This window comes from Lepisma saccharinum, chromosome 29 (assembly GCF_977018435.1).
Source record: "Lepisma saccharinum chromosome 29, izLepSacc3.1, whole genome shotgun sequence".
Classification (NCBI taxonomy): domain Eukaryota; kingdom Metazoa; phylum Arthropoda; class Insecta; order Zygentoma; family Lepismatidae; genus Lepisma; species Lepisma saccharinum.
The window spans coordinates 35,639,906-35,654,283 of NC_139257.1; the positions used below are offsets into that span (position 1 = coordinate 35,639,906).

General features: G+C 37.8%; 1 protein-coding gene across 1 annotated transcript in view; it reads left to right on the plus strand.

The window, feature by feature from the left end:
• Window positions 1–606: 606 nt before the first annotated feature.
• Window positions 607–14,378, plus strand: part of LOC145981571 (aquaporin AQPAn.G-like) — a 138,283-nt gene continuing 124,511 nt past the window's right edge. The window contains exon 1 of the mRNA XM_083114923.1: window positions 607–897. Within this exon, the coding sequence (XP_082971049.1) occupies window positions 789–897 (109 nt within the window). The 5' untranslated portion in view covers window positions 607–788. The remainder of the gene's footprint in view (window positions 898–14,378) is intronic.

The following is a 14,378-nucleotide window of genomic DNA, read 5'->3' on the forward strand; positions in this document are numbered from 1 at the left end:
TTGTAGTTATGTGCAATCAAGACGGAGAAAATTGAAATGCTCTTCCCAATGTAGATTTTAACATGTTGCCAGAAATTATAGATAAAAGTAAGCGACTTCCAAATGTGCCTTTTTTCGGTTTATTTTGCCTTTTTTTTCATTTTTTGTGCCTATTTTCCACATTATAAATGCCTTTTTGCCTGCCTATTTTAACGAAAATAAATGCCTGAACTTCCGGGCTCTATACATAAGCAATGACAAAAATTATGCAATTAAACTAAAATTATGTTAAACGATTTAAATCTCATAATAGAGGTTCTTTACGATAGCACTTATTACTTTGTCTTGCAATTTCATTTCTTTACACATTTTTTTTTTTTTTTTGGATCAGAGAAATCTTGAAAGAGCAAATACATTTGAAATGATTGTGCTTGTGTCAAAGATATTGAAAAACAGAGTAAGCTTCCTAACTTCGACAATGCAGGGTGGCCAAGTCGTGGTTTTGGATAAATGCCATTCAACAGCCACTTTCCCCCTTTTCCTGCTTCGTCGAATGCTCCTCAGACCGAATAAGGAACGTTTCCGCGCATGCGTAGTGGTTCGAAAACGAGGTTACCAATGTGGAAACGCACGATATACGTCGAGAGTTGCCGGCGAAGACGTTTTGTGCTTGTAGGTCAGTGAAGGATCGTGCTGCGCTTTCGATCGATTCGTAAAATCAAGAACGTAACACGTCATTGCGGAAAGTCAGTGTGTGAAGGTTTGTGACAGTGGGTGAACGTACAGCTGTTTAATCAGCTGATTTGTAGATGGCACTAGCGTCGACGTCCTCATACCAGGTCGATTCTAGAGCAGTTCCCAGTGCGAGTCCTGAACACAAGGCGAAAGCAGAGCGAAATATGATAAACTTACTATGCGGTGAGTAACAACATGTTGGGTGACTATTATTTTCTAACTTACGTCGGCTAGTTTTACAAAGCACAAAGATGATTAATGTGGAAAATACTAGTTGCTAGTTATCTTTAATTAAAACTATAAAATATATAATGCTGATATGGCGTGATTGTATATTTTTTACTTTTCTTGTGAATAATTCTGTATAATCAAATACTTTTTACAGGAGGTTACAATTTTTTTTTTAGCTACTTATTGATACAAATTTCGCATATTTATTACTTTTTAAAGATAGTTGATTCAATTGCTTTATTTACCACTTCATAAAGATAATTTGATGAACTGGACCTACAGTTTAAAGTGAGATCCGAACCAAACACTATGCGCTTCCAGCGGGTATCGAACCCCTTTGATCACAGGCGACGACATTACCACCATTGTTTATTTTTTTTTTAAAAAAAAGGAAAACCCCTAAGCCGCAGTTTCGCCCGTAATTCAGTTCTCTCTGTTTTCTCATACATGAGTTGTTCATTCATTTTTCTCTATTTTCTCATTTTGGACAAACACAAACATCCATGTCTTAACAGGGATTCGAACCCAGGGCCCCTGGCTTCGTAGCGCGCTGTGATAACCACTCCGCCTCAACATACTACGCCATCGTGGATGCCCGAATCAAATCCCAAGAACACTGACGTACGCAAGAAGGGCGGATGGGGCTACAGTCCATCCCGAAATTTTGAGAAAATAGAAATTTCTAAGTGGTAACTGCAAACCCCCATAAAATGACCCCCATGTTTGTCTTTGAACAACTTTTGTAACGAAATTAAAATTACAATTAAGAAATATTGTAAGTATATCCCGCCCTGCCTAAAACGCAACTATATGATATCTACTTTTATAATTCCTACCGCCTCTCCGAAAAGAAAACAATCCCTGCTTACCCTAGTGGCCGAGATTTTAAGATTACACTTGGTATGTTTCAAAAGGAAAGTAAATTATGCGGAAATAGAAATAGAGAACTTCTCCATAACTGACAACAATGGGAAACGTAAAAATGTCCGTTATTGAGAAGTGTCCGCATTGGGGGAAAAAAACAACAACTTACAATATAAAAAGACTCTATTTGTACCACAAAATGTTTTATGTATATAAATGTTTTGAATTTCTTCTACGAACAAAATTTACTATGCATTTAAATATTCCTTATTTATTTCTAATGTATTTTGCAGACGTAGACATTAATGGTTTTGATTTTCTTAATTAAAATTCATTGTTTGCATGCCTGCGATTGCAACACAAGTGCCACGTGTGAAGACAAAATAAAAACGTTATGCCTTTTTTTTAAAAAAATGTGCAGCAACAATTAGGTACTCTTCAAGGCCGAAAAATAGTAAATAATTACACCTCGCAGCCAACAAATTATCGCAACTACTGCACGACAAAAAACCTGGCAGTGTTGCAACACTTTCACTTCCAGATTTCTGAAATTTTCATTGCTTTTCCTCGTGGTTGTCCGTTGTTCGAAAGTTTTAAATCTGCGCTATAGGGTGGCTACCAGTGTCTGAGTCCGTTATTAAGAAGTAACCTTTCCATGTCTCCCCGCCGGCCTGGGTGAGTGTCCCTTCATCATATCATCACTCACCTCATCGTCGCGATTGGCTAGAAGTGGCAGAAAAGTAACGAAAAACAATCTAATTTAATGAATCGAGTCTTGAAATATATACGGCAACTTGTGGAAGTTATCTACTGAAACAATAGTTTCTTATAAAGTCTATGCTTGACGCTACGAATCTTCGAAAAACATAATTTTATCCTGGATATATGTAACCACGCAGTGCAGGTACGCGATTTCCACTTGTGAATTGACTTTGAAATCACCATAAACAAACTCTCTATGACCTATCTATAAATAATCAGTAGATATCCGTTTGATTATGTGTGAAGATGTTTGGTTTAGGCAAGATGTTCAAATGTCACACCAAAGTCTCGTTTCGATTCTGAAGAGGTGGATTTTTGAAAGGCAAAGACGTGACCGATATTTGCCTAAATTAAACGCCTTAACTAGGATTCGAACCAAGTAGTAAGAAACCATTCCTCCACAAAAAAGCCAACTTAAATGTATTATAATCTCTGCAAGCCGATTTCCAAATGACGATTTAGTTACAATTAGTATCTGCGTGTAGAATGGACCGCGTATGCCGGTAGGAAAAGAAGAAGGGTCAAAACCGAATGCAAACTGTTGCCATTGTAACACGAAACAGGGAATTTTAAATTAACACATAAGGTGGGAAATATTTGCAGGTAAAAAGCTGGACTGATAACGCTTTAGGGTATAACTGGTTTTATGTAACCGCGTTATTCAGCACGTGAATGAAAAAACCAGACAAACCGGATTGAAAAAAAAAAAGATGCCTCAAACAAGGCATTTCTGTTGTTGATAAAAACAAATATGAAAAAGCAAACCACAAGAGAGTTTGTTTTTAAAGTCAAATTTGTGCACAGAAAGGCTAATAGGGACTGGACCTACAGTTTAGAGGGAAATCTGAACCACTTGTGCTTCCACTGGGTACCGAACCCAAGACCCTGTACAAGGCGACTACCTTACCACCGGACAGGTACAAACATAAAGAACGGGACATTTTCATATTTCCTGAAGACAAAACGTGACTGCAAAATGAACATATTTTAAAATAAAAACTGCTTCGTCATAAATGCTTACGTTTGAAAACTAACTAAATAAATACTGTGTAAATAACTTACATAATATGGTGATATGCTGAAGGGCTGTCGAGCCACGGGGGTTATGTCGATAAGTCATTATCCCAAACATGTCTGCTCACCTCATCAAACCATGAAAGAGAACTTAATTAGTATCGAAAGGAAAAAGCGCATAGCCAAAATATATGACTATAACTGGAATGAGAAAGTTCAACAAGCAAGATCATACAAGAAAATTGTAAAGGAGGAAAGGTGAAAAGAGTCAATCATAAAGAAGATAAATATAGTTATAAACAAAGAAGAGAAGAGAGAAGAAAGAAAATTAGGGAAGTAAGAGAAAGACAAAACAAGAAGGGATTCGCAATGAAAACGAAGAGAGAAAGGGAAAGAAAGAAGTAAGAAACGGAAGGAAAGGGAGAAGGAAGAACCAAGAAACAGGGAAAAGGAAGAATCAAGAAACAGAGAAAAGGAAGAACCAAGAAACAGGGAGAAGGAAGAACCAGGAAACAGGGAAAAGGAAGAACCAAGAAACAGGGAGAAGGAAGAACCAGGAAACAGGGAAAAGGAAGAACCAAGAAAAAGGGAAAAGGAAGAACCAAAAAACAGGGAAAAGGGGAAACGAAAGAACCAACAAACAGCAAGAAAGGGAAAAGGAGGAGAGAATAAAGAAAATTAGGGGAGTAAGAGAGAAAGACAAAGCAAGAAGGGATTCGCAAAGAAAAACAAAGAGAGAAAGGAAAAACGAAGAAGTGAGAAACGGAAGTAAAGGGAGAAGGAAGAACCAGGAAACAGGGAAAAGGAAGAACCAAGAAACAGGGAGAAGGTAGAACCAAGAAACAGGGAAAAGGAAGAACCAAGAAACAGGGAAAAGGAAGAACCAAAAACAGGGAAAAGGGGAAACGAAAGAACCAACAAACAGCAAGAAAGGGAAAAGGAGGAGAGAATAAAGAAAATTAAGGAAGTAAGAGAGAAATACAAAGCAAGAAGGGATTCGCAAAGAAAAACAAAGAGAGAAAGGAAAAACGAAGAAGTGAGAAACGGAAGTAAAGGGAGAAGGAAAAACCAAGAAACAGGGAAAAGGAAGAACCAAGAAACAGGGAGAAGGAAGAACCAAGAAACAGGGAAAAGGAATAACCAAAAAAACAGGGAAAAGGGGAAACGAATGAACCAAGAAACAGCAAGAAAGGGAAAAGGAGAAACCAAGAAACACAAAGATAGGGAAAACAAACAAAGGGTAGAAAGAAAAAGAGAGAAAGGATGAAGAAAAAACGCGGAAGAAAAAAAATTGAGAAAGTTAAACAAGATAAAGGAAGAAAGATGTAAAAATAGAATATAGTTTCATGAAAGAACGAAAGGAAACAGGTAGAGAAGAAAGAAAGAAATGAAGAAAGAACGAGGTGGAATGGGAAGGAAGAAACAACGAAAAGAAGCGAGAAATATAGACAGAAGAAAAAAGATAGAGAAAACATTACAATACAGATACAGTGGAAACACCTATACTGAATGCAACTCCATCTGGCGGCTGACCTTGACGGCTATTTCTGTCCCCCAATCATTTTCGGGGGCGTGTGGTCCGATGGGCGTCAACAAACTCAGTTGCGAAGTAAAAGCTGAAGGGATCACATCGCTCTCCCGAAGCAATGTTGCCAAGCTTCTGTTTTTGCAGTTGCCTTTATATGACTGTGTGTCCTCCTGCATTCCCACCAGTGGGTGGTCCTTCTGGAAACTTCAACGTGCAGAACCACGTGTGCAGTTGAACCCGCTGATTTCTGGTGTTGACCGAAAAAACTCTTTCTCCCTTTACGGTACGTTTGGCAACATGTGGTGAACCCAGCTCTCATTTGTTTCGTCCCGCGAACAACGCTCGGTACCTTGTGACTCGAAAATGCCCGATCTTAGTCGAAGAAAATTCAACTGATCGCTGATTCGCTGTTTCCCAGCCGCCAGTTGCAGTTGCTTTTAGTACAGTGATGTGCCGTACACTATAAGTTTACGTCTACATGCGTTGTCTACACGTAATCTACGCGTAGATTACATTGGGTTTACATAGTTTACATAGACTACGTAGTGCATTAAAATTAATTTTCAAGGCTTTCATGAAAGGAAAGTGACATTTTTAACTATATTTGTTCCTAACGAACTGACAAGAATCCTATTTACAACAAAATTTCTCTTCTCTTCTCTCATCAACTATGGAAGAAGATAAATATTAGTATGCAAGAAAAACAACAGATGGCAGTCGTGAGGCAAAATAAGTCTTTTTCCTATAAAACAGTAGATTATTTCCTACATTAAGTTTTTTCCTAGGTGAGAAATTGTTTAAAATTGCAAGGAAGGGTATGAAAGTTTCTTCTCACACATTAGCAACTGATACGCAGTGTAATTTGTTTTACTTCTACAGCGCCCTTTGCTACGTTATCACCTTTCGCCATTTTGTTTACATATATTACGTCATCGTGTTCAAAAGTGTCTACTTGTAGAATGTAGACTATCGTTGTTTACGCGTAGACGCACATCACTGGTTTAGTATAGCAGGTATCTTCAGTACCACTTTTTCCCACAAGTCCTGGGAAAGCGCATGTCACTACATGCTAATTTCTTTCAATGTCACGTATTTCTCAATTGTATGTTGCAACAATTACTTCCGTGCGTTTTTTTTTTTAAAAAAAAGAGAACTTCATGCCATCCAAATTCTAGCGCCGATTACACACCTTTCCCTTTCGTGTTCTTTCAAGCGTGAAAATAACACTGCTTATGAAAATAAACATTGGATTAGTCGCGTCTTGCCACAGTTAGTCTCAAGTCCTGGTTGTTTACAAACAGATAGCCTGATCTGACTGGGCCTGTAGCTGGCATAATCCTGTCCTGAATTACTCGCTGCTTTGGATAGTTTCACCACAGATAACCGTATTATATTATGTACAAATCACATTATCATGGTAACTCATTGAAAGGTTGAAGAATATGTGTACATTCAACCTGGAGAGTGGCGTGTCAAAATGGTGTTATGTTGTCGAAGAAAAGCTGCCAAAACATTGTTTCACGAATTCTCCATCTGTTACAAATCTTTGGAGTTTGCAACTCTGCATTTCCTGTACATGCCGGTACTTTCATGTGACTGTTACCAAGAAGTGCATTGTTCTCTTTGTGAAGTTATGATGACTTGGAATTGGATGTAGGAATTCTAACAATCGTTGTTTCTAGTTGAAAGAGAGATAAGGCCAAGATTGCAGTAACGATATATCGAAATCAGCATCGATACTTCGGTATTTAGTTATTTCTGTATTAACATTTACATTCCGAAATGCAGGGTTGCCATATTTTATGAGGTGAAAATGAGAACATATTTTTTAAAAAACTTCAGCATGCTTGTTTATGTTTTGTTAGAACTTTGTGAACTACTGTAATATTTACAGTACCTTCTGACAATTTAATAAAACTTCTCACAAAATGATCTTAAAATACACGTCATATCGCGTCGTAGCGCGACAAATTTTGTTAATCTTTTGATTTTACAATTAGTGCAAATTGTTCATTAAAGCAATGGGAGGGGTTTGGGTTTGAACCCCTTAAACACTCCCCTTATATTAGACCATGGTTCTACCACTCGAGACCATTGGCATACACAAGGGGGAAGCTGATGGGGCTACAGCCTATCCAGAAATTTTGAGAAAATTAAAATTTTCAAATTAAAGCAGTGAATAACTTGAAAAAAGACTGTGGTAACTCAAAACTTCCTAAAAATGAGCACTGATTACTATTCTTGTCTTTCAACAACTTTTGAAACGAAGGTTTAAATATGGTTATTATGATATATCTTATTGTATATAGCTCCCTCCCTCAGAACACAGCTATGTAAAATCTACCTTTACAATTCCAGCCCCCCCAGAAACAAAATCCTACGTACGTCAGGGCTCGAGACAGGCACCAACTTACAATAAATTTGGGGGCATCGTAAATTTTTGAGGGGTAAGAATGAGCTAAAGCATGCTGGGAATAGTGGCACGTCCCGGAGAGGGTGACACCAGTCGGCTTAGGCTAGGGTAAAGCATGAGACACTCAGGGCTAGCAAAACTGAATGATAACTTATTTGAGGAAAAAACGAAAGGAAACAATTTGTTTAACCTACTAAAGAAGGTACAATGCATCGTATATTCTTAATTTTCCAGGCTACATTCAATTTATATACATGATTGTACTTGAAGCTGTCTATTTATTTATCACATATATATTTCTTGTAAGTATATGGGAATGTATCTACTGGAAGGCTTCTTCTTCTTCGCTATGGAGATGTGAATGACTTTTTCTTTTTGACATCTTGTTATCGATAGGTGAAGACTACTTCCTCTTATATATATATATATATATATATATATATATATATATATATATATATATAAATAATATTTTTTCCTCTTTCTTCATATTGGAAATCTACAGGCTTCTTCTTCTTCTATGGACTAATGAACTTCTATTAGGCTTTTTCTTCTATGTACGAATGGGTTTCCATTAGACTTCTTCTACGTACTAATAAACTTCTATTAGGCATTTCCTTCTATTGGCTAATATACTTCTTCTATGTACTAACGAACTTCTATTAGGCTTCTTCTTCTTCTGAATATATATATATATATATTCTTTCGTACATGAGATTCCACAGGCTTTTTCTTCTATGGACTCATAGGCTTTTTCGTATATATATTTATTTATCTAATGGATATATTTCTTATTTACAAACTTCTATATACAAATTCCTTCATCTATCCAACTTTCTTCATTGGAATGCCAGCCTCTTCTTCTTGCTTCTTGCCAATGACGTTCATCTCGAGGATCTCTGAGATTGCTTCCACAGGCGTCCTGATAGATATCCTGTGCAATTGGCAAATCAATTCGTGTAAGATTATAACTGCACTCCTTTTCCTTTATCTCGTCGAAAAAATCAAAAGGATCCTCCATCTGAACTGGTGGTTGGATAATGTCACCACCTTCCTTTTTTCTTCTTACCTGCTCTTTTTTGGCATTTGTCTCGAATGTAATATAATGGTAATTCGGGTCGCTGCTTTGCTGCGCCACCGTCTAATACAAGCAGAGAAAGGGGTTAATCAAGGGGCGCCGCAAGTCAAGCGCTCGACCTTGATCCGGGTCTGCAATATATGCGACTACACGGAATTGCTTCGGGGGCTGCCACACCGGAGAAACAACCCAAAATGTTTAGCAGAAAAACTCGTTCCTGTTAGAACGATATAGAATCGTAATCACTTTCTGACTTCATTAATCTCTGCATATAATCATATAGGCTATACATGGCGATCATTTCGTTCTTTCGCCTTTATCCTTCTCCCTTATTAAGCTAAGTTCATAAGTTTAAGTAAACACAATTAGTTTCAGCATTCCTAAACACTTTCATTCAACTCCCGTGCCCATTGTTGCGTTAATCTGCGATCCTAATATTTCTTCCGAGTGCTGCCATCTATGATTCGTTATTTCAATCGTTCGCCGTATGTTCCACTCATGCGGGCACGTAACAATAGGCGGAATAATACATGAGCTGTGGGTGCTTCATTGACTGTGTATGCGGAAAATACTCGCAATTGTACGAACATGCTGGCGAAGTCTGACCTTGAGAAGAGAAGGCATTGTTCTCAAAACACTCTTCATGCAAGCCCTATAATCGACAAGTATGAAGAATGAACTCTTCTGACGTGATGGCAACGCTGCAGTGTCTTCGTTCAACCTGAGATGTTAAGGGGTCCAATGGTGTTATGGTGGACATACAGACTTTGAGCCGAATACAGATAGTTTAAACGTTTAACGTTTAACGTTTTCCTCTGCACCTTAATCTGCATTTTTGCAGACTATCGAGGCTCTGGTGTTGCGTCTTGTATATTTCAGTTTATTGGTTGATTGATTTGATTAATTTTACTACGCTGTCACTTTCGGCTAATCGCGAAGATGAGGACGAATTATAGTGTGATGAAATCGATGAAGGAACACTCACAAGGAATGCCCATGCCCAGACCAAGATTCGAACCCGGAATCCCAGGCATTGTAGAGCGGTGTGCTACCCACTTCGCCACGTAGGTCTTAATTTCTGTTTGTGATTGCCCTTTCACCAAATTCTTCGCATCACTAAAGACCTCGTATTTCTATTGACTGATTGATGTTTATATTACGGGCACGTCATCACATAGGCTACTTTTGCCCCTCACGCAACACGGGAATAAGCCTCTTAAAACTCAGGACAGTCCGTGTAAAGGGTCAATCAGCACAAATAAGGACAATCACAGGATAACAGTATCCCGCAGAATAATATATCCAATACTGTAGAAAATTACTTAAGGTTTTCATTAAAATCACACAATCTCTCTATATACTGTGTGTCCAGAAAAAAAATATACCAATAAAGAATTTAAATAACTCAACAATCGTTAGCGATAGAAATGTCAAATAACGTTTATTTGGAAGAGGGAAGAAAGGATTCTTTTTACCACCAGAAGGGAAAAAATCGTAACATAATTAAGCGCATGCGCGGCTTTGTTCGTGAGTAGTCTGTACAATGGCGCCGTTTACTGTTCGTCAGAAGGTTGAGTGCTGCTTTTGGTTTGCAGAATTGAAGTCTCCTGTAACGGTACAAAGAAGATTCCGGCAACAATATGGACAGGAAGCACCAGAACGTCATTACATTGTTAAATGGCATAAACAATTGCTGGAAACAGGGTCTTTGTTGAGGAAGAAAGGTAGTGATCGGAAGCGTGTGAGCGAGGATAAAGTGGTTGCAGTTCAGGAAGCTTTCCAGAGAAGTCCGCATAAATCTCTGAGACGTGCTAGTTCTCAACTTCAAATTCCACGTTCTACTGTGGATGATGTCGTACATAAAAGGTTAAGGCTTAGAGTCTACAAGTTACAGCTTGTTCAGAAATTAAAGTGCAGCGATAAACCCGCTAGGTTTGATTATGCTAGTGAAGTGCTATAACGCATTGATGATGACAATGAATTCCTGACACGCGTAACATTTTCAGATGAGGCTACCTTCCACATTTCCGGAAAAGTGCATAGGCATAACTGTAGAATATGGGGTGAACAGAATCCCCATGCAGTTATTGAACATGAACGCGACAGTCCAAAGTTGAATGTGTGGTGTGGTTTGACACGAGATTCCGTAATTGGGCCCTTTTTCTTTGAGGAAGCTACAGTTACAGGTGTAAGTTACCTGCAAATGTTGCAACAGTATGCTGTACCTCGTATACCTCATGGGTACATGTTTCAGCAGGATGGGGCCCCCCACATTATGCCCGTTGTGTTACGTGAAGACTATGGTTTACCAAACACCTGTGCAAGACCTCAATGATCTCCGTGAAAGAATTATCGATGCATGTTTTCTCTTCCAAATAAACGTTATTTGACATTTCTGTCGTTAACGATTGTTGAGTTATTTAAATTCTTTATTGGTATATTTTTTCTCGGACACTGTGTATTACCAGTCATCCGCCCACTTCGTATAAGTAGTAGAATACAAGACTTTTGTAATGTTACAATCTGGCAATATTGCTGATCTACAGCAGTGGAAGAGGTTAAGTTCCCTTTTTTGGGGACTATTTCGCTCCATTCTGTATAAACATCTTAGCAAAAGAGGTAATAAAATTTCAAATTTTTTTGACGCCATCTGGCAACACTGATTTTGTCCTCTCGTGCTTACGTCACAAGAGCACGTCAACCTGTCTACTCGTGGTGTAGATCCGCCCTAAGCTCAGAGACCATGACTTTATTTTTTCAATCATCACTTCAACTTTCTAAGAAACTGCTCGATAAAATCGCGAAATATTGATTTCTTTTCCAATTAATTTAATTGAGTTTACTCCAGTAATGCAAAAGAAAGCGCCATTCGCCAATTTTAACACTTGTGCAACTTCTACATGTGTAACAGAAGCTCGCTGAAGCTCTTAAACGGATTTTCCTGGGTGATTGAACTACTTCAATAGCATTCATTTGGGTCAAATTTATGTGGAATACTATGAACCAACTGCATTACTTTGCAACTTTTCCCAAGAAGCAATTTTATTCAAATCTATTCGTAATTCTATTCCCGTGGGATTTTGCCTCAGAGAACGTTTTATCTTCATGCCATTATATGACAATCAAACCAAGCCTAATTGAAAAGACAATCTCAAAGAATAATACTATAATTTTTGTTTAATATGAACATAATTGCTTTACTTATATATTTTGTTCATAATTTCAAAAATATGCACTTCAGTGACCTCTATCGTTCTTTTTTAAGACTAACTAAACAGTATTCTTGCAGACGAGAGTAAAAAAATGTAATTGCACTCCGAATTAAATATCAAACCGTGTACACTGAATGTACAATATTCTTATGTTCCCCTGATGTAGAAGTGCTAACCGCCAATTTGATATAACTCCCCGCCATCTTGATTCTTTCGACTTCTTTTATTTTTAGTGTTTGGGGAATTGCAGTCTCAACTACCGGTTCTTGGTTTGATGTGAAGCTAAAAGATCCACGATTTCTATAAATATATTACATTTAATAACATTTGAATGTATTATTTATTCTCGTTGTTTAACTCTAATGAGTTGTATGTACTCGTATTAGGAATTACCCCATTCTCTCGGAAAACGTGTCAACAACTTCTTAAAGGAGTAGGGTTATTATGTAAGCTCTAACCATGACTAGGAATCAGAGGCGTAGCTACGGGGTGTACCGGGTGTGCCTAGGCACACCCTAATGGGCTGCTTTATCAAAGAGAATTAAAGACAGATATTTCAATAAGAGAGAAAGTAAGCGGCAGTTTATAAGAAGTTAAAAATGTCATTACTTGGTACAAACGTGTGCATTATCGCTGATGAAACGAGTGTCTGTGGTTTTTCGATTTTTTGATGTCATTAGAGAAAGAAGATATTTACTGCATTCTACTCTGTACTGCAGCGCTTTTCTTCTATACCTGTCACAAGCTGCACATGTGAGAGAGAGCTTTCTCCAAGCTTTCCCAAGTTAAAACTAAATTAAGAGCAACTCAGAAGCAGGATAGATTGGAAGCCCTGCTCTTGCTTTTTTTGTACCGGAAAAGGAAAAAGCTTCGTCTATTGATGTTGATTTGATTTGATTTTAAAATTGTGGGAGCGTCAGCACTTAGGCTATTTTGCTCCCGTCACATTATACGAGGGCCAGCCCCTTATCATTACAAAGAACAATTCTAACGTTGCATTAATAAAAATCTTTAAAAAAATGTTCTGACTTCTATTAAAAGCTGAGGCTGTAAAGGGGCACTCAGCACACATAAGGACAACAGGATAATAAAAACAAAATTATACTGGCCATGGGGCCAGTCGCCAGAGCCTCGTTAGTCTTCAGTCCAGGGTGTACTAACGTGGAAGTGAGGTTGACATTTTGGTGTACTACGTGGAAGGTCACCCCTTACACTCCAGTCTATTGATGTAAATGAAGTTATTGATGAGTTTAAGAACATTGTACCTTTTGACAGACGTTTCTTGTTATAGATGACGTGTATTTTGATGTATTTGTTTGTAACATTTATGAACATTTTGTGTGTGTGTAATTTCTATGCAATTTGATTTTTTTCTAGTACATATATTCAGAAATTTTCAACACTGTCATTTAGTGAATTTATATTCCTTTACAAACATCAGTGCAGTTAAAGAGCCAAGTGATTGTGTTGCAAAATATGCTATTAAAAAGGTACAAGACCTCATCTTTTTCTTTGTGCACACCCAAATGTAAAGTTCTAGCTACGCTTATGCTAGGAATTACTACATATGTCTAATACCATAGAACCAGACCCGTACCCAGGGGAGGGGCCATGGCCCCCCACTCGAACCATGATTTTTTTAATGTGAAGCTGTAAAAAGCTACGAAAATAACCGACGATTTTTCAATCTTGTAAAGAATTCAATTATTGTACTTGCATATATAAAGAGGTTTGTTTTGTAGAGACGCAGTCTTCATAATATGCAATATTGGGTTATTTTAGATTTATAACCATTCATGCAAGGCTACCAGCTGTGGCGGCGATTGGAGGGGTATGGGTGGGGTTGTACCCCAACAATTTTCACTTTTGCTCAGTGATGTGCGTGTACGCGTAAACAACGATAGTCTACATTCTACACTTAGACTATTTTATTCATGTAGATTACGTAATCTATGTAAACAACATGGCGAAAGGTGATAACTTACCAAAGGGCGCTGTGGAATTAAAAGAAAATTATACTGCGTATCAGTTGCTGATGTGTGAGGAAAACTTTTCATACTCTTTCTTCCAAATTCGAACAATTTCTCACCTAGGAAAACCTAACATAGGAATTATTCTAGTGTTTTATGGGGAAAAGACCACTCTCGCCTCACGACTGCCATCTGTTGTTTCTTTTGCATACTATTTATCTTCTTCCATAGTTGATAATAGAAGAGAAGAGAAATTTTGTTTAAATAGGGTTCTTTTCATTTCGTTAGGAACCAATATAGTTGAAAATGTCACTTTCCTGTCATGAAACCCTTGAAAATGAATTTTAATGCACTTTAGATTGTCTACGTAGTCTATGTAAACTACAACCCAATGTAATCTACACGTAGATTACGTGTAGACAACGCATGTAGACGTAAACTTATAGTCTACGGCATATCACTGCTTGCTCCTGCACTATGGTCTCTTAATGCTAAGCCTTGTCTACCTAGACCTGGTGGAGACACATAGTGGTTCTGACCCCACTTTAAACTTTAGTCCAGTCTCAATTAGTCTAATCTGTGCATAAAAGTG